The following is a 20,779-nucleotide window of genomic DNA, read 5'->3' on the forward strand; positions in this document are numbered from 1 at the left end:
AATTGGAAGTCATGGAGAAGTTGCCATAACCAAACAAACAAACAAAGAAACAAAGGGACAGGATAGGGTTGCTGAAGCAGTCATGGCAGAACATTCGAAGAGCTCCCTTGTCATATGAAAGGCGCATCAAGTCAGAAGCTGAGCATTGTATTACTCCCCCCCCCCCACATTTCCCCCCACTTATATTTCTTCTGTCATGGAATGCAAGGCAGCATATGTGTGCTTGCAAGACGGTCTCCCATCCAGACACTGACCAAATTTACACCTGCTTAGCTTCAACACATTGGTTGCAGGCCTGTGGGGCACTGGTTCTCAAGCTTTTTTTTCTCTGGGCCACACTTTCAGAATAAAAAATTGCTCAGCCCTTAAGAAATTTATCCCTTGATGCTCTGGCTCTCAGTATCACTTGATGCTGTTGCTCTCATCTTGAAAATATTTCTACCCGTATTCTGCAAATAATAAAAAATATATTTTGATACTATACTGTACTATATTACATGGAAATGTTTAAATGATTCTTTGATTGTCCTTTAATCTTCCTGCTACACTTGCTGTCCTCTGCTGCCACACCCTTGGAGAACCACTGCTTTGGGGTCTGAATGGGGCTGGAGGAACTTGGGTCTTCCTGAGCCAGCAGCACCTCTGCGCATGCATGCATATTTGGCAGAATAATGCTTGCTTTTGCAAAAAAAAAAAAAGATTATGGTGTGCAGGAAGCTGCCTTATATAGACTCAGAACATGAGTCTATCTAGAGTGGTGTTACCTACAATGGTTGGCAGCAGCTTACTAGGGTTTCAGACAGGGGACATTGGAGATGCTGGGGGTTGAACCAGGAACCTTCTGCATGCAAAGCAGAGGTTCAACTGCAAAACTACAGCCTCTCTTCCCATTGGGAACAGAAGAGCATGAGCAAAGAACTTCTCTTAAGTTTCTCCATAGGTAGCATCCCCACAAGAGGAGTTCGGGAAATGTGCTTATATTTCCTCCACACACTTCTAAGCAACCTTTCAAGACTACGCAGGCTTCTCAAGGCAGCTTGCATTAAATAAGGACAACTTCACAATACGCAGAGAGCTCTGCAAGTGTTGTAAAAATCTAGCTCAGAAATGCTTTGCTCTTTCACAGTTTGTTAATATTAGACTGTTTAGCACATTTCTGGTTGAAGAAGCTGGGCTATTTTCATTGGCTGCCAGATGGGTGAAACCTGGAAGGGCTGTTATTATTAGGTACAAATTGAGTACACACCAGGGACTGGAACGCCTTGCGAGAAAAATAGAAGAACACCCACCCACCTCTGAGAGGAGTACAGTTAGAGGATGCAGAATATCAAGCTAGGGGAGGGGGAAGCATCTCAATATTGTTCACTCCTCCCGCCCTCCAAAGCGACTGAACAGTTCTCAGAGCTGGTGGTCGTAGGATCTAAAGATAAGTGCCAGAGCTCAATGCAGAAGGTCCCCAATAGCTTGAGTAGGAACTGGCAATGACCCAGATCCACCCAGTGCCTGGCTATTCTTCCCCTTCCCGCTCTTCTGCACTGGAGGACTTCGGCGAAAGCTTAGCCGGTCCTGGAGACAACACAGAGAGCTCTTTCAGAGCTCAGAAGGCCAGCAGCTTCCATTTGAGCTTGTTATGAATTCCTGCTGGAGGTCCATTGCTTGGTGGCACAGCGTCCTCTTTCCCTGGAGAAGGTCCAGGGTTCAATCCTTACCATCTCATGGTGGGTCTGGGAGAAACCCTTGCCTGAAAACTGAGAGCTGCTGCCAGGCAGTGCACTTCTTTCTGAGTCCGTGTGCTGCTCTTCCCTCCTCTGCTGAGGCCACTGCCTCGTGGCTGTGCTGAGAACATCAGCAATAAGCACCTGGATATAACCACAAGGGTCCTCGCTGAGCTGTTATTTGGGGGGACAGGTGGCTACTGAGAACAGGGCTTCCTTCAGTCAATAGCATTACCTCTCAATTGGATTTCAAAGAAAGCTCCCCCCACCCCGTCTGTCCATGCCTGGTGTGCCCTGCGCAATGTAGGCCTCCCTGTTAGGACGCTTTGATCTGTGCATGTTGGGTCACCTTGGCAGGTGTAGGGTCTGGCTCCGTGAAGCTGGGTCAGGCACAGCTGTTGTGGATGCAATGGGGCCATGAAGCTGGGAGCTTGCTTGTGAAACATGGACCACTTATCAATGCTATCTCCAACTCCTCGAAAGATTCCATCAACAGTGTCTCCGAAAATTTTTACACATCATTTGGGAAGACAGGTGAACTAATATCAGTGTACTGGAAGAAGCAAAGATCACCAGAGTTGAAGCATCAACTTCGTGGGACTGGTCATGTTGTGAGGATGCCTGATTATCACCTTCCAAAGCAATTACTCTATTCCAAACTTAAAAATGGAAAGCATAATGCTGGTGGTCAATAAAAGAGACTTAAAGGCTGTCTCAAGGCAAATCTTTAAAAATGTAGTAAAAACACTGACAACTGGGAAACACTGGCCTGTGAGGGCTCCAGTTGGAGAACAGCGTTTGCCAAAGGTGTCATGGACTTTGAAGACACTCAAAACTCAGGACGCAAAGGAGAAACATGCTAAGAGAAAGGCGCGCTTGGCAAATCCACACCTTGGTCAACTCCCATCCGGAAACCAATGTCCCCACTGTGGAAGGACATGTGAATCCAGAATAGGCCTCCACAGTCACTTATGGACTCATTGTTAAAAGCATGTTTATGGAAGACAATCTTACTCGGCTACAAGTGATTGCCAAAGAAGAAGGTGGTGGTTACTGGGAGCAGGGCTTCCTTCAATGCACATGCAGTTGATCTCTTCAAATTGGTGCAAGGGGATGTGTGGGGCAGGGGTGTCTACTTGAATAAAATATTAGGGTGGGGCAGGTTAGGCCCGCTCCACATAAGCAATCACAAGATGCAGCACATGTATACCATATGAATGACAGTGCCCATCAACCTGGGAGGGGGCAGTCCCCTCAAATATTTTATTGGGGGGACCAAAAGGACCTTGGCCCCTAGGACATGGCTCCTACAGTGCTGGTTAAGACCTGCAGCTCAGCAGCAGAGCTTTTGCTTTGCATGCAGAAGGTCCCAGGTTCAGTTCTTAATGGCATCTCCAGGCAGGACTGGAGAGACTCCCATTTCATTTTTTTAAAAAAAATCTTATTAATTTTCACAAAAATATCCATGGTTTCCATATTTACACTTAAATGCTGCATATTTTGCCTATGCTATTCAATATATCCAATTTAACCTATTTGAATTAGAGACTCCTGTCTCAAACCCTGAAGAGCTGCTGCCAGTCAGTGCAGGAAATACTGAGCTAGAGGGGCCAATGGGCTTGGAATGAAGGCAGCTTCCTACCCCATGAAGTGCCCTTGCAGCAGTGGCAGAGCCTGGGGCCTGGGCTGCCCCCAAAACTGCCTGCCTGCAATCCTTTCCCTATCCTGGCCTCCTTGCTCTTGAGAATCAGGGGCCACTCCTTCCGCCCTCTGGGGCTCCCCCTTCCCCAATGCACGTAGGCAAGTGTCAGTCCATGCATGTGCAGAGTGTGCGCCTGGCTCCCTGCCTCTTCCCCCACCCCACGCCACTCACCCGGTGCAACGGACCATGTGCTTGCTGGGAGAGGACTCAGCCCTCAATTCCTGGTTGCCATGGAAACGCCATTAGAAATTGCATTAAAAAGAAATGAAACCGGGAGCTCCTTGGCTGGGCACAAAAGGAGATCAGGGAAAGAGCATCTGTGCATGCATGTGCTGAGGGACCCGGGAGCCCCTTTCGCTTGGGCTGATGCAAGAACAGAGGGAGGGAGGGAGGGAGGGAGGGGCGCAATGCTTCTGCCCTCCTGCTCCTAGACAGGCCCAACTGCACATGCCCAGATACATGCAGAAACACCACGTTTGCTCTCAGGGATGTTCTGGTATAGATGGATCTCCTGCAAGAAAACACAACAGCAGTGGGGCAGCACTGCTTTACTAAAGTGCAGTAGCTGTAACAGCTGTGGGGTAGGCAGAAACTCAACAGGTGAAGTTTTGCCCTAGGCTTGAAGGGGTAAAAAATGGGTGTTGCCATTTATTTCAGAGTGGAAGGAGCGATAATGTGGGGTTGCCCCTAGAGTACGTGGAAGCGTTTGGGTCAGGGCCTTGAAAACTGAAATGTCTCTTTCTCCCATCCATGCAACAAAATGGAGCATCTGTCACTTCTCATCCTCTGTGTGCTTCTAGGCAAGGAGCAATCTCTGGTCATTTTTGTGCTTGATGGGATATCGGGGTGGTGGTGGATGATGGGGTGGTTTCTAGGCAACCACAGGGCACAAGGTATCCCCATGTTTCTTGCACATTTATATATTTAAAAAACTTTTTAAAAGGTGCTTCCTATTTCAGGGCTATGTTGTCACCCTCTTGCTGGGCAGCAGCGGTCCTCCTCAAATAGGCTGTTTTTAGAGCATATTGCTCGGTGGCACAGCATCTGTGTGCAGGAAGTCCCAGGGGTTCAATTCCCAAAGAAAGCTCCAAGTACAAATGCCCTCTAGGTGGGAACCCTGGACAGCCTCTGCAAGGCAGGGCAGGCGATGCTCGCTAGGTGGACCAATTCGTCCTCAGGTGGCTTTCTCTGTTCTCAGTTCAGTCAAAATGGTCTTCTGACCCCCTGACAAGGATGCGGGGAAATTCTGGGGAGCAGGAGTTGTTCTCTGGGGGCCCAGATGGACCCTGCTCCACTGCTCCCCCACCCTCTTACCACAACAAGGAGCATGGGGAGCCACAGTCCTCCCCCCCACCCACTGCTGTGCCACTCCCCACGCCCGCCCCAAGAAGCAGACAGGACAGCAGACGGCTAAAAATACCCCTTCCGCTTTATTTGGATTTCTTTTCCTCTGCGCAGGTGATTGACAGGGCACCGTAAATACATTCTCAGCCAGAACCGCTCGCCTGCACCCCACCTCCCGCTGCTGGTTCTGAAAGGTACCCTCTGAAGCAGGTCAGGGGGGGCAGGTCAGGTCTACAGCCCTCTTAAGTGCCCTCTGCACCCCACCCCCTGAAGTTGAGTTTGCAGCTTCCGGGGGGGGGGAGGGCAAACAAGCTGCACCAAACCACCCCGGCTCAGTCCCCACGTGGGTGACCCCTGCAGCCTCCCCAGCCTCGGTGTCCATCTGGCCCTTGGGCGGTGCTCCTGCCTCTCCCTTAATCCTGCGCAGCCCCCACCCTGCCCCACTGCCACAAGCCGGGCCCAGCTGCTGCCGCCCAACAGCAGGGCTGTGCCACCTCCACCACAGGACCCCCATTCCCCCTGACCTCCAAGACCCCACCCCACCCCACCGAATAACCAAGCCCTGGTCCAACCATATTTGGGCTGTCTGCACCCCAGTCCCTCGGATCGGCTGGCGGCTGAGTTTCTGCCAGCTCTGCCAGAAGCACCACCCACCCACCCACCCAACCCAGCCCTCTGTGCCTCCCCCCTGCCCTTGAGCACCTGGGTTTTGCAGTGGGCAAGGAAAGCCAATTGTGCGTGAACGCAGCACCCCTGCCATCTCCCTGGGCACACTGCATTTACACTGCGCTGCCCTGCAGCAGTATTCCCCCCCCCCCGCCCAACCCTTCCTGTTGCTCCTCTGTGCCCAGACTGCCTTTGGCCTCCTCCTTCTCATGCCCCACCTAATGCCACTGAGGTCCATTTGCCTGATCCAACCCAAGAAGGCAAGGCGCTGGGGAGGCCAGGATAGGTGTGTCCGGCTGGTATGGAGCAGGGAGTGCTTTGCCAAGCTCCAAAAGGGGTTTGAAAACTACGGGAGGTTTGGCACAGTGGGTAGGGAGGGGAACGGGGGGGGGGGGCAGCAGCATGGAGGAGAGGCAGGAGGCGGAAGGAACTAGGTCATCCCTTGGGTGCCTCCGGGCCACAGGTTGGTTGGTTGACACGTACAGGGATGAATGGCTGCGGAAGGGCATATCAAAAGTACAAAAGGACCTGGTGGCCTGCTGGGGGCCACTGCTGCCCCAAGGGAAGTCTTGCTGGTTTCTCGGTTTGGCACAGGTCAATGCTGGCAGGGCCACAGGGGTGGGCAGAGGGGGGCTGCAGCACAGATGGGTTTGGCGGGTGCATGTCTGTGTTTCTGAGTGTATGGGGAAGGGGTCTCTCTCTCTCTCTGTGTGTGTGTGTGTTGGTGTATTTGTGGTGTGTATGTGTGTGTGTGTCTAACTGGCTTTTTATATCAAGAACACTTAAGTTTAAAATCTTTACAAAGGACAAAACACGGCGTCTTCCGTTAGTGTTTTAAAGAACTAAAGATCTGCTTAAAAAAGGTCTCTTGGAAAGAAACAGACAGACAGGAAAAAAGTTTTCTCCACGACACGAAGGAGAGGCGTGAGGGTTGCTGGGGACGGGGCGGGGGGGAAAGGAGAGCCACCAGGACAGCATCTGTTTGGGCCCAGCACCAAGCGCAGACTACATATCCAGGACACAGCCACTGGGGCTTTGGGCACCAGACTGCACCTGCCCGGGGCTCCCTGGCACGTGGTCCCAAGCTGCTGTCTCGGCATGGCAAGTCAGCCCACAAGAGTTGTATTCCCATGGCATTGACCGGTAAATCTCTAGTGGTAAGGAGGGAATGGCAGGCAGGAGCCACCCTGAGGCCCACAGTTGGGGTTCCCCAGGCAGTGCCCTGTGGCTCTGGGAAGGTGCCGTGGGGAGAGGGGCCTCCAGCAGGCTCAGAGGGCTCCCCGATCCCCTCCTGCACAGTGTCTGGACTCGGGAGCAGGGAGCGAAGCGGCTCCGGTCGCAGTCTTTGGCCCCCTTCTGCTCGGTCAAGACCCCTGCCGGGCCTCCAGGAGAGTCAAAGCACTTGATACAAATGAAATCCCCAAAGGGCGAGTAGTCTGGGGACCCTCGCCACACCTTGCTGCCACTCCCCCCTCCTCCCAGCAGTGCCAGGTCCGGCGAGGGCGCATGGGGAGTGCAAGGGTGCTTGGGGCAGGCTATACCCGGGTGGTGGAGTGTGAGTGCGGGAGCCCAGTACTGCTGAAGCTGGCGGCGAAGGTGTTGTAGGGGTGCAGGGTCTGTAGCCCCACCAGGGAGTTGGGGATCATTGTGATGGTGTTGGGAGTCATGAGCGGGATGTCGTCTGGCGAGCGGCGAAGGGTGAGCGTGTAGTCGGGCAAGGCGGCAAGGCGCAGGGCGTCGTGGGGGGCCTCGCAGTCGCCGTGGTGCGCCTGGTTCGCCTGCAGCGATGGCATCTCCTCCTCTGGGGTGTGGCCGATGTCGTTGGCGGCGCTGGCGGCACGCTGCGGGCTGGGCTGGCGGTGCGTGTCCTGCCGGCGCTTGTCCTTGCGGTAGTAGAGGGCGGCGAAGGCCAGGACATTGAGGAATAGCAGCGAGGCACCCACGGCGATGGTGACGCTCAGCTCGGTGGAGTAGTCCCGGGGGTTCTCCACCAGCAGGGTCCCCGCCCCATCCTGCTCCGGGTTCCACTTCTCCTGCGAGCCCTCGCTAGTGTAGGCGGTGGAGATGGCTGGGCGCTTGGTACTCCAGGCCTTGCCATTGGGCCGGCGGGTGATGTGGGAGTTCTGGGTGGTGTCGGGCGGCGGCACCTTGGTGGTGGTGGAGGTGTAATGGAACATGTCATGTAGGTTGTACAGGTGCGGCACCAGGTGCTTCCAGAAGGCAACCTTGGTGGCACGGTAGTGGTCTCGCACGCGTGGCTTGAGGCCGATGTGCAGGTAGAGTTGGTCGCGGGGGTTGTACTTGGACCATGCCACCTCCTCAAAGCGGTTGGCCTTGGTGTGGATGAACTTGGTGTCCTGAGGAACTGGCTTGTTGGGGTCCCTGGGAGTGTGAGAGCAAGAGGGAACACAAAGTTGGCAACATGACTTTGGGCAATATTATTATTATTATCATTATTAGAAAATTATACACTGCCCTTCATAAATGGATCCCAGGGTGGTTCACAGAATAAAATACAAGCTAAAACACAAATAAATAATTAAACCGAAACAATAACACACACACACTCCTCCAACAGATACATTTAAAAAGACTGTAGGGTTTTTATTTTTTTTATCACATTTATATGCCACTTTTTTCTCCTAGGCACCTCAAGACGGCCCACAAGGTGCTCCTTTTCCTTTGCACCTCATCCTCACAACAACCCTGTGAGGTAGGTTAAGGTAAAAGATGCCCAAGGTTGTACTCAGTGAGCTTCACGGCTCAGTGGGGATTCGAACCCTGCCCTCCCAGATCCTAGTCCAACACTCTAACCACTATACCAGCCGGACCCTTGAGGGAGAAAGAACCACTATGCCAGCCTCAGAGGCCTTAGAAAGACAAGTGGCCTCTCTGGCATAGTTAACACCAAAGCAGAAGCAACGAGCTATTAAAACATAGGCAGTTGATTTAAATTGCAGGCCCTGAAATTCTGGTTCTGCAAATCAGAGCTCAGTCTAGAGCAGGGATGGGGAAACTTTTTCAGGCCATGTTCCTGTCTAGGCAATCTTCTGAGGAAAACATGCCACTCGTGGGTGGGGCCAGAGGTGAAGTGGGCGGAGCAACATGTGCAATTCTAACCTCTGTCCAGTAGGCTGTGCATTCACTTCCCCACCCTCAATCTAAACATGCTTGAGATGTTACCGGAGTTCAAGGACACGTTCCAGCCAATCAGAAGCACTAGGGATGAGAGGGAGGGCCATAGAAGGGTGTGGCCTGGAGAGAAAGTCCCAGGGGCCAGATGGAGAGCCTTGAAGAGCCACATCTGGGCCCAAGATTCCCCATCCCTGGTCTAGCAGATGGAGACAAGGCTTTACTTGAGGAACCACCTTTTGCTTAGCCTGTTGGTTGATCCTTCTTATTCTATACTGCCCACTCCAATGGGAAGTGACCCTCTTTGACTTGAAACCCTTTTAATTGAAGGAGCTGGGGAACAGACCTAGGACCCTCATGCCTACACGATCTAATGAGCTACGACCTTTGTCTCAACCTCCTGCCCCATCACTAAAATCAACCAACCTATTTAATGCACAACTTTGCACAGGGAGGCCGTGTGGCAGGAGGTGTCCACGGCTTGCAAGTAACACAGCCCCTGCAACCATTACATATCCCTGTCCTGCACCCCCCTCATCTCTTTTTTTGCTTGAGGTCTGTCCACTAGGGAGATGACTGGTACCCCCACCCACTTGGGCCCTGGGGTGGGGAGGGGTGGTGGTGGAAACCTACCCAGTCTTGGCGAAGTTTGTCCAGTAAGTCATGACCACGGCACTCAGCATGACATCATTCTTGGAGAAGTTGCAGGGGAAGAGGTCAGTGGGCCCGATCATGGGGATCCCGAAGACGTAAGGCACCTCGTCCCCGTGAGCGGCGTCAGACCAGGGCGGCTTCATGAGGCTCTGACAGTGGTGGTAGAAGGCATAAAAGTACGTGGGGGAGCCGTAGCGGGCGTGCAGGTCGGCGGTCACCACTGAGGGCTCCACCCACTGGTGGTCGGTGAAGAGGGCCACCAGCGTCTTGCGGCGCGTCTCGGGGTTGTCCCGGTCGGCCCAGTCCGTGTACATGAACTTGATGGTCTCGCGGAGCGTGTCCTTGCCCTCCGGGTAGCCGTACAGGTTGTCCACGAAGTTGGAGACAGAGTAGTCGAAGTCGCTGCCTGAGACGCCGTCCTCCGGGTCCACCACGCCCTCCACGAACTTGAGCCCCTCGCCTTGGTTGACGCCCAGCATGATGTCGTAGTTGAGGAACTCGCCCTGCTCCATCAGGATCTCTGGGTCATCGGGGATGACGTCCCCGTCGATGACGGGCCCGAAGGCCACGTGGTAGCGTGCCGGCTGGATGTCCTGCTCCACCAGCTCCTTGGCGCTCTTCTGCCGCAGGCAGTCTACCATGTCCACCGTGTCCAGCACATTGCAGCCAACCTTGTCAGCCAGCAGGCTGGTGTACTTCACCGGCTGGTAGTTGACAGCCCAACTGGAGAGGGCAGAGCCGCTCTGGATGATGGCCCTCTGGAAGAGGCCTGCAGGTGGGAGACACAGAGGTGAGCAGAAAAGACCTGAGCATCAACATGAACCTTCTCTCTCTCTCTCTCTCTCTCTCTCTCTCTCTCTCTCTCTCTCTCTCCTGTCTAGGCAGAGGAAACCCTTAGGATGCCACCCTGCCAAAGGTGCTGAAACGGCAGAATTGACTGCTGAATTAAGAGGACATCATGACAAAAGTGTTTACAGTGGAACAGAGACCCCTGACGGATCACCTACCAAAATATCAGCAATCTATGAAGTTGCGGGCAGGATTTGGCATACGAGCAGCGGATGAATGAAAGATCGAACAGTAGCGGGGTTTAGATAATGAAAATACGTGTGTTACAAAACAGCTTATAAAAAGGAGTATGAACCAAACACCAGGAAAGGAAGGGTGGTGGGAAGTCAAGAAGGAACTTTCCTTTTTTTTAAAAAAAAATGTATATGGTGATAAATGCTTTGAAATATTGCTTGAGACTTAATAAAAAATTATATATCTACACATACAAACACACAAACAATACGCCACCCTGTTTTCCTCCCACAACAATGTAGCAGCCATCAGCCTCTGCGAGAAGCTAGCTCTGAAGGGAGAGAACAGTTGATGCTGCCCTGCGGAACTTTGGCCTCTCCTGAACTATTTCTTGGAAACACAAGAAGCCACAAGACACACCCGACAGCCCCTCTTTCTGTTGCTGGGCTCCAGAAATGGGCAGAAACGGTGCCACTTTCTTCTTAGATCCTGGCCTGGCTGCAGAGTGTGGGGCACCCTGGGGCATTAGCTTAAGCCCCCCCCCCGGGTTCACTAACCCATCGCCAGCAGCCTCTGGTGGGATGCTCAGGCAGGGCAAAGTGTGGCTCCGTCCTTCCCTGCCCACCACAATAAGCAGTACAGGGAGGAGGAGGAGGAGGTGTTGGCAGCGGCCTTCCTCCTGCACCCTCCTGCCCCAAACCCTGCAGGCAGGGCTCTTGGAGGCTGCAGGCTGGTGGCTTGGGGGTTAAAGCCCACACTACTTAACCCTGTGCATCCCACCGGGAGCAGCCCTCGCTTCCTGCCCAGCTGGGCCCCGCTCCGTGCCAATGCCCAGTGGCACAAAGAAGCCTTTTTGCTGGAGGGAACACAAGCGGCAGGGGCGGTGGTGGAGGTGGGGGGGGGGGCAGGGACGGCGACGCAGAGCCTAGGAAGCAGGCCCACAAAGGGCCTGGGACTGGCAGAGGAATGCTGGGCTGGGTGCCAAGGCCCCTTCCATGCAGCTTGTCCTCTGAATACAAAAAGGCCCCAGGAAACAGCAGCCTCCGCAGCTGAGACAGGGGGAAGGGGCCAGAGGGCAGCGTTCTCTCTATGGCGGCAGAAGCGCTCAGTGCTTGGCCTGGGCTCCCCAAAAGAGCAATGCCACACAGGGAACTGAGGCCAGGCCCCATCTCTCTGGATGGAGGAGGGAGAAGCCCCCTGGCTCCCGACCTGGGGATGGGCGTAGATGTCTATTTATAATCACACTCTCTCTCTTCATGCAAAATATCCTCTCAACCAGCTGCATACCTCGTCAGCGTTAATTGCCTCTCGCCTACATTTTCTGTCGGTATTTTAACAACCATTGCAAGGGCGCTGCGTCGTCGCAAGGCTTATACCAAAGCTTTTCAGGACATCCGCCGAGTGGAGGAGGTCTTGAATCAACCACTCAAGCGCAGTTGGGCACGCTTGGAAGGCATCCTAGCTCCTGCAAGGCGGGGGCAGCTAAAGAGACCGAGCTACGAGAAGGGGGAAATCCCTGGTTTGAATCTTGCCCCAGCCATGAGAACGTAATGAGGGCCTGGCCACTAGATTGGGCCAAAGTCCAGCACCCTGACTTCACAGCGGCCAGCTGGGGGCCTCGATTGGAAGCCCATACACTGGGCCTGAGCACAACAGACAGCACTCTCCGCACCTGCAATTCCCAGGTATTCAGTGGCACAGTGTCTCTGACCAAGGGCAAAGAACACAGCCAGATCCTCAGGATTTGTCTAATCCTCTCTCAAAGCTGTCCAATTTAGTGGCCATCGCTGCATCGCAAGAGAGCAAAACTACATGCTGAACTATATCCTGTGAAAAGTTTTTCCTTTTGTCTGTTCTGAATATTGCAACATTCAGCTTCATGAGACGGCCTCAAGTTCTAGGGTCACTGAGAGGGAGCGAAAAAACTTCTCATCCTCTTTTTTTTCACACCAGGTGTAATTGCCATGTCCCCTCTCACTTGTTTTTTCTTCTTCTTCTAAACTTATGCACACACCCTCTGTCTTTTTTCTTCTGCAAGCCTCTAGCCACTGTGTTACACAGTGATAACAATGCTCCTCTACCTTACAGAGTTGTTGTAAGGCAGAGCTTTCCAAACTGTGTCGCAACACGTTAGCATGTTGGCTACAGTGTGTAGGTGTGTTGCGTGAACGCTCCCTGTGCTGCTGCCGGGGCTGAAAAGGGGTTCGTTTGCTAGTGAAACTGAATTACCGTGTCACGAAACGATGATGCATGTCTAAAAAGTGTGTCACCAGCATGAAAAGTTTAGAAAGCTGTTGTAAGGATTAGGAAGGGGCCCTTCTCTCAGTCCCACCAACCTTACAGGCATGCTTTGGGGGGGGGGGATGCGGGACAGGGCTTCCTTGGTGGTGGCTGCTCCCCGACGACCTTAGAACTTCCCTCCCAAGAGACGCTAGACTGGCTCCCTCATTGTGGTCCTTCCGCAAACACGTGAAGACTTCCTCGTTTCAAGAGGCTTTGGGGAACTGACTGCTTTTAAGAAAAGGGCTGGTGCCATGCTGTTTTTACAGTAATTGCTGTGACACACACACACACACACACACACACACACACACACACACACAATTTAAACTCTATCAATGTTTAATTGTTTTTAAATTATTGTTTTTTTCTGTGTTTTAGCAGTTCTTATTTTTATCGGTAATCTGCCAGGGAAAAAGGCAGGGAATCCACAGGGACCTCCCTGCAGCACCACAGCTGGGTCAGTGGGCATATAAAACCAGTCCAAAACTAGCTTCCTCCCACAGCCCTCATCTGCGGATGCTGCCATCTGGGCTGTGAGTCTTGGAAGGCCTGCTGTCTGCCTTGCAGGCCTTTTCTCACCTGGACTGGGAGGCCGGGGCCTGGACTGACTCCAGCTGCAAAAGCTGAGGCTCCTGAAAAGACACTTGGGCTGGGGAACTGTTTAGGGAGTGGTTTTCTTTTTTGGAAGGGAGGTGTTATTGCTATTATTTGTATCTTTATTTTAGATCTTGATGCACAATATATGTGGAAATTGTTCAGTTTGTTTATGCATTTTAAAACATTTTATTTATTGCTTATGACTGCTTTTGTTATGTCGTGGCTATGTATTTTCTTTCATGCTGCAAGCTGCCTTGAACATGGTTTGAACTGTGGAAAAACATACAAATAAAACTACATAGGCTATGCATGCATGTATGCCACGAGAGGAGGACTGTGGGTCCTTTCCTTTTGTTGATCATATCAGCAAAGTCATAGCTACTGTTTGAGGGCTTTGTTTTTTAAACAAAAGCAGTAAGTTGAAACTTCGGAAGCCCATTAACAACAGAAGGAAACACACAGACACTTTCCTATCAATGGGGGGCATCCTAGGTGGGCACGTATTCTGACCTATGATCAGATATTCCAGTGCCTTTTTGGGAGGAGGGTGGAATAGGGGGCAGCAGCACTGGGGGAGAGTAGTTGGTTTTAACAACCCTCCCCTCCCACTGCACAGGCCGAATATAAAAATCCACTCTTCCTCCCTACCAGGAGCTATTATGGAAAACACAATATAGGTATCTGCATTCCCCCCGCGAAGAGAACTGCAGGTTTGGCAAGGTGGGGGGGGGACGTTAAACCCAGTCAGCAGTGGCCGTGGAAGGAAGGGGAGGGACCCCCTTCTCACAGGGCTCTATCCTCAGTTGACACATCTCTCTTTCTCAGATACAAACACACAGGCTAGCTCTCTCCCCGTATATGTGCACACACGTGGGTTGTGTGTGTGTGTGTGTGTGTGTGTCTGTTTTTAACCAAATAAAAGTCACTGGGAGCTCTCATCGCGTCACTGTCTAGTTCTGGCCCCCTGGCACTTAACACGTCTCCCTTTCTCTGTGCTCCCAAACCAACGCCGTTTGTTCACTGTGACTCATCTTGGGCCTTCGCCTTGTTGGATGCAGTCCTGACAGCTTTGTGGTTTCCTTCTCCTTAGTCACACGTACTGCCTCCCGTTTCCTGTAAGTTCTGCCTTTATAAAATCTCCAGGCTGCTAGGAAATCTCCTTGTGCAGCCACATCGATCTGCTGGGGAATCGTTCCAGGTTGTCCTTTGGCACGCCACAAGGGTGTGCCTCTCCTGTATTGCCCTTCTGAAGAACTACCAGCCTCCAGCTCCCTCCTTTCCCCACTTCTGTGCCCAGGACCAAATTTCCCGGTGTGCTGAAGCCTGTGCTCTTCAACTTCACATCCTTCACTTGCCAAGCATTGCCCCCACCCCCAACACACACCCTGCCACCACTGCAGGAAAATACAGAACGATGTGATTTTTATTGACATGTGACATGTAGGCGATTACATTTCAACCTCTCCTGTATACACATTGGCTGGAACTGGAGGGAGCATTGTGCCTCCTGAATTCAGGTTTGGAAGGTGCTCAGAACCCATAGCCTGCAACCAAGTAGCCACTAATACTGAGCTCCCAGGGCATAGATGAGGGAACTGGGAGCCCTCCACATGTTCCTGGACAACATCATGTTTCCTGACCATGGGAACTGGTGTTGAGTGACATTTGGAGGGTCACAAGTTCCACACATCTACCCTTGAGACACATCGGAAGTTAATGTGCCATGATTTAAAAACAAACAAACAAACAACCTCCTTGCCAACTGGTGGGATGAGCAGGCGTGACCATGAAACCATATCTCAAATGCTTTCTTTGAATATTTACTGCATTTCTATCATTATCATTATTATTGCATGTATGCACCCCGCTTCATCCAAAGATAAACACAAAATACAGTACATAAATAATAATTTTAAAAACACACAGAGAAAAAAGTGTGTTTAAAAGGCCATAGACTGTCTAACAGCCAAAGGCCTGGTTGAAGAGAAATGATTCCACCATGTTCAGCTGCGGATCGTAGTTGTGACATCTGTGATGAAGCCAGTGAGCAATACGAACAGATGAAGCAAAAGCAAACAAACAAACAAACCCCACAAGCTTTTCCATATCCTCAGCATACAAGGATGCTAACAGAAACCAACAGTCAGCTGCCCCAATGGAAAGTTTGCACAAGTGGGACACTGACTGTCTCCACTGAAGGGGCTGCCTCCCGGCAGCTGACTTGTCCCCTTTCTCAGGAATGGCAAAGGTTAGAAGACATCTGAAGGCAGCCCTGTTTAGGGAAGCTTTTAATGTTTAATAGACTGTTGTATTTTAATATTTTGTTGGAAGCTGTCCAGAGTGGCTGGGGAAACCCAGCCAGATGGGCGGGGTATTAACAACAACAACAACAACAACAACAATTATTATTATTCTGCTGCAGAACAGAGGCATCGAAAGGTCCCTGAGAAAAGGGCCAAGTAGCTATTTCTTAAAGAGCGTGGTGGTGACAATAGTTTTGTGGGGCTCATTAAACTGCATTGACATCTTCTCCCCCCATTCTCTTGGTTGGCCCTGAAAGGATCACTTCAAGGATCCCAGGGCAAGGAAGTGTTCGCTATGCAGTAGTTTGGTCACCTCTTGTGCACTCACTAAATTAAAGGTGAGGAAGCTCAGGGCCCTGGGAGTTGGGCAGCCCTCCAGGTCCCTAGGACTCTCCCCAGGACATATTCCTCACTGGCACTGCTTTGCACCTTCCTCCTCGGGTGCTTTTGCCCAGCTGGAATGTGTCCCTGGACTCTTGCTTGCCTGCATGGAGGACAGAGAGGGATGCGCGTGCATGCGTGTGCAAGCTACCCAACTGCACAAAGGTAAGCCTGGCATTCATTGCTCTGTGCACTTTTGCCTCCCGCCCTGCTCGCCACTGGCATGTGGCCCCTGGAAAGCAGCACAGAAAAGAATGTGGTTCTCGGACTGAGCATTATTCCCCATCCCTGTAGCATGTGCAACAAGAGCAGCCATGTGCTAAAACTGTCCCTTGTATCTGCCTGCCTCGTGCTCACCACTAAGCTGCATTTCAGCCCCTTTTTTGCTTCCGATACACTTCTCCAGCATGGTTTCATTGGGTTCCAATGGCCACAGGGACATCCTTTGCCTTCCCAGCTTGACGGATAACAGATATTGCCTTTCAGTGAGGTAATATCCACAAGGAAACATTCTCCCTGGTGCATGCACTGGTAGGGGGCGAGGAAGCCCAGGATGATGAGAGGTGTATTGCTGGCTCCTGACAGAAACATCCACGGGCCAGAGAGAGATTGGAGGCAGCCTCTCTCCAACTTCTTTGGGGCTGCTTAAGGAAGATCTGTGGGGAGGCAAGACACCAGACTGTGCATGCCAATCCTGGGCACTGTAGTTTGCAAAGGATGCTGGAAACTGTAGTAAGCTATACTGGTAAGGATTCTTTGGGTGAAGTCATGCGCTTAAAATGTGTGATGCGGGTGTTGACCGAAAGGAGGGCCAAGTTCAGGAAGCATGTGCCATCCATTCCTGAAGAGCCTTTCAGCTGGCCTGAGGGGGACTCATATCGCTCTGTGCTTTATATCATGTATTTGTTTCCGTATTTTAAAGCTGAAAACATAAATGAATGAATGCTTTAGGCCTCCGCTCTGCAGGCTGGAATTTGACCAGCGTTTAATGCATTAGCTGAGGCTCCAATACTTTGGCCCCCTCATGAGAAGAGAAGACTCCCTGGAAAAGGCCCTGATGTTGGGGAAGATGGAGGGCACAAGGAGAAGGGGATGACAGAGGACGAGATGGTTGGACAGTGTTCTTGAAAGCTACCAACATGAGCCTGACCAAACTGCGGGAGGCAGTGGAAGACAGGAGTGCCTGGCGTGCTCTGGTCCATGGGGTCACAAAGAGGCGGACACCAGGAAATGACTAAACAACAACAACAACTAGTGCATTAGAGCAACAGAAGGAAAGAGAGAGAACACAGTCCTGGATGGGTTCAGCATGTGCAATGTAAGCAATGGGCTCCCAGCATTTATCAGCACAGTGCAGACATGCCCTCCCCTGTAATCAGCAACATTCTGGGTGACCTTTTAACAACAACAACAACAACAACAACAACAACAACCCTTTATCCAAAGATCCTAGGGTGGTGTACAACATTAAAAACATAATTTACACAGCATAATAATAATGACCAAAGGTCTGGGTAAAGAGGAAAGTTTTCACCTGGCACCTAAAGTCCTGCAATGATGGCACCAGGTGAGCCTCTCTAGAGACAGCATTCCGCAGATGGGGAGCCACTGCAGAAAAGGCCCGCTATTGTGTTGTCACCCTCTGAACCACTTAGGGAGGGGAGGACACAGAGAAGAGCCTCAGATGATGAGCACAGGGTCTGGGCTGATTCGCGAGGGGAAAGTTAATATGAACTACCTGCCCTTGCCCCACTCCTATCTTGCTAATTCAGTTTTCATTTACATATTCCATTAACACACACACACACACACACACACACACACACACACACACAGTATGAAGATCCATGCAGTGAAAGGCAAAGAATCATGGATCATGAAAGACTCATTAATGCTTCTCCTTATTTACATAGGTAAAGGTAAAGGGACCCCCTGACCATTAGGTCCAGTCGTGTCCGACTCTGGGGTTGCAGCGCTCATCTCGCTCTATAGGCCAAGGGAGCCGGCGTTTGTCCGCAGACAGCTTCCAGGTCATGTGGCCAGCATGACAAAGCCACTTCTGGCGAACCAGAGCAGCGCATGGAAACGCCGTTTACCTTCCCGCCGGAGCGGTCCCTATTTATCTACTTGCACTTTGACGTGCTTTCGAACTGCTAGGTTGGCAGGAGCAGGGACCGAGCAACGGGAGCTCACCCTGTCACAGGGATTCGAACCGCCGACCTTCTGATCGGCAAGCCCTAGACTCTGTGGTTTAACCCACAGCGCCACCTGGGTCCCCTTATTTACATACCTGCTGCTAAAACATAAATATGAAACATATGAAACTGCCTTATATCAAGGTCACCTGCACTGGCTCAGTCCTGTCATCTCTGACAATGGCTCTCAGAGGTCAACGTGGACAAAGGTGTTTCCTAGCCCTATTGCCCAAGAACATTTTAACTGGGGTAGACTGATTCTGAGATTTTAGGCACGCAAATGATATGCTTTCCACTAAGCTATGAGCCTTTTTCATAAGTCAGCCTCTTCCATAGTGCAAGCTCACAGACAGAAATGACTGACAGCCTCCATCCTGCTCTCTCTCTTTTAGCAGCAGCCTGTTTGGGTTTTTATTCTGGAAAATAGCACAAGGCACAAGCACAGTCCATTCCACACATGCATCCAGAGACTCATGCACACATGAGTCACATTCCAGAACAACAACAACCCTGCAAATTCAAATTCTTAGCAGAATTTCTGATTCTGCATTGCAGCTGTTTCCTAGACCCAAACCAGTCAATGGAAAGATGAAATTAACTACACTAGAGTCAAGCAGCTTCTGGTCTAGTTAATTGCAGCCCAGTTAAAAGAGCTCTTAAATTGTGAGACAGCGCTGAGAAGTAAAGTGGCATGGCATTACTTTCTTCAATCTGTAAAAACAGATCATATGATTGCTTGGTCCGTTAATACATGGACCCAACACTCTTTTAAGAAAGTTGGGCAAAGCACTGATGTATCTGCTATGTTACCCATCTTTGGTGATGTCACAGGCACTGCCCAATAGGGTCTGCTGACAACTGTTCACGCTCGAACAACAGCAGTTCCAATAGTGTCACCAGGGCTGTACTGGTGCCTGTGATGTTCTTGATATTGGCACCCATCTGTCTCAAGACAGAATGTTCTTGATGACCCAGCCTTGAATCAGCTCTGCCGGTTTGCACGGTCAGTTTACTAACCTCATTCTGCCCAACCTTTGCTTCAATTGTAAGATACTCTCACTGCAACCTGCCAGCCAGGATTTAGAGTAATTGAGAGTGTGAAGCCTTTGACCTAATTAAAACTCTTGAGTATAGCATTAGTCAGCCCTACAGGTTTTGTAAAATACAAATAAAAATAAAAGATTAAGCAGGTATTTTGTTCACAGCTTCCTTAGTTATGCATGGCAAGCTTCCAGACCTGTTTTACAAGGTCACCTGGAATGGATGGATGGGCTGCTCTGGTTCTTTGCCGACGCTAAGCAGACACATCTCACAACAGACCTGACCTGCTGCAGCTGTTCTTTTTGGACTTGAAAAATGCCTCTACAGCACTTTTAACCCCTATCGGCCTTGGCTATTTCATGGGCTATCAAGCTGTTTCCCATCACTGCAGCTGATTTCCCCTTTAGGCCCATTATACAGCCAACATTTCTTTTAGCGTGGCTCCCTCTGGGGCTCAGGACTTTCGCATGCCTCTGTTCAACTCCTCATGCCTGGTATGAATATGACGCTAGGAAGGTCCTCAGATCATCTTCATTCCACCCAGCTCCTTTCTTCTTCTTCTTCTTCTTCTTACATGAACAGTTCCCTCTGCCACATTTGAACTCTACCCCCAAACCATTCCACACCAGCAAGAACTGTGTGTTTTCATTTCTTTGCAAGTGTGCAAAGCACAGCACAGGGCACCAAACTCAGCACCCTGAGAATCATCCTCATTACAAAGGTTTTTTTAAAGAGAAATATCAAATGTAAAATGCAAACCCTCTTTCCAAACCATTCCAAACAGGAGTTTTTAACTTTGTTAAAATATATTACAAACGTGCAGAAGAACTTAAGAACAACCAGGTGCCTGTAGGAAACCTGCCAGCAGGACCCTGATGTTTCTAGCAACTGGTATTTGGAAGCATTTTACTGCATCTGACAGTGGAGGCAGAGCAGAGCCATAATGGCTAGTGGCCACTGATGGTCTTATCTTCCATGACTTTGTCTAATCATCTTTGAAAGCCATCCAAGTTGGTAGCTATCCCTGCTTCCTTTGGGAGCAAGTCCTGCAGTTTAACTGTGTCGCCTACTGCACGAAGAAATACTTTGTCTGCCTCTCACACATTTATGTGGATTTGCACTGTTGTACCTATGCAACCTTTCTGATAGACTGCTTGTTAATTTCATTTACCCATTTCCTGTAAAGCAGAGGAGCAGCTTAGGTAGGTACTTCCTGATCCCTCAGTGCCGACACTTTCAGAAGCCTTTGTTATCATGCACCACTCCTTCTTTCCTGAATCTACTTTGCATTTTACTTAGATCTCCAAGATCTGGACCAAGGTACAACAGCCACAACACTTAAGGGCATGGTGCCTCTCAGCACTTGCTGGGTTAAAAACAGGGTTTTGTTTTGAGCACCAGGACTGAGCAAAGGCCACTGTATTATTATTATTATTATTATTATTATTATTATTATTATTATTATTATTAATTTATTAGTTCTACCCCACCCATCTGGCTGGGTTTCCCCCACCACACTAGGCGGCTTTCAACAGAACATTAAAAATTTCCACACAAAAATTCTTTTCCTATTTACCCCAAGGTCTCTTTGACTGTCTCATTTTGAGTGGAGGGCACTAATTTTGTGGTTGATATTGTTAGAACAATTAGGAGTCAGAAATCCTTGCAAATTACCCAGATCTCTACAAGTATAGCCTGATCTGCCGACGCCTATGGTATATCTTTGCAGTCAAGATTATGTGA

General features: G+C 50.7%; 1 protein-coding gene across 12 annotated transcripts in view; it reads right to left on the reverse strand.

Moving 5' to 3' along the window:
* Nucleotides 1–6,248: 6,248 nt before the first annotated feature.
* Nucleotides 6,249–20,779, reverse strand: part of NLGN3 (neuroligin 3) — a 31,064-nt gene continuing 16,533 nt past the window's right edge. For all 12 annotated transcript variants that reach the window (XM_033138054.1, XM_033138052.1, XM_033138048.1 and 9 more), the window contains 2 exons: nucleotides 9,193–9,982; nucleotides 6,249–7,809 (listed from right to left, as the gene is read on the reverse strand). In XM_033138054.1, coding sequence (XP_032993945.1) covers nucleotides 6,963–7,809; nucleotides 9,193–9,982 — 1,637 coding nt within the window. In that variant the 3' untranslated portion in view covers nucleotides 6,249–6,962. The remainder of the gene's footprint in view (nucleotides 7,810–9,192; nucleotides 9,983–20,779) is intronic.

This window comes from Lacerta agilis, chromosome Z, assembly GCF_009819535.1.
Source record: "Lacerta agilis isolate rLacAgi1 chromosome Z, rLacAgi1.pri, whole genome shotgun sequence".
NCBI classification, from domain to species: Eukaryota; Metazoa; Chordata; class Lepidosauria; order Squamata; family Lacertidae; genus Lacerta; species Lacerta agilis.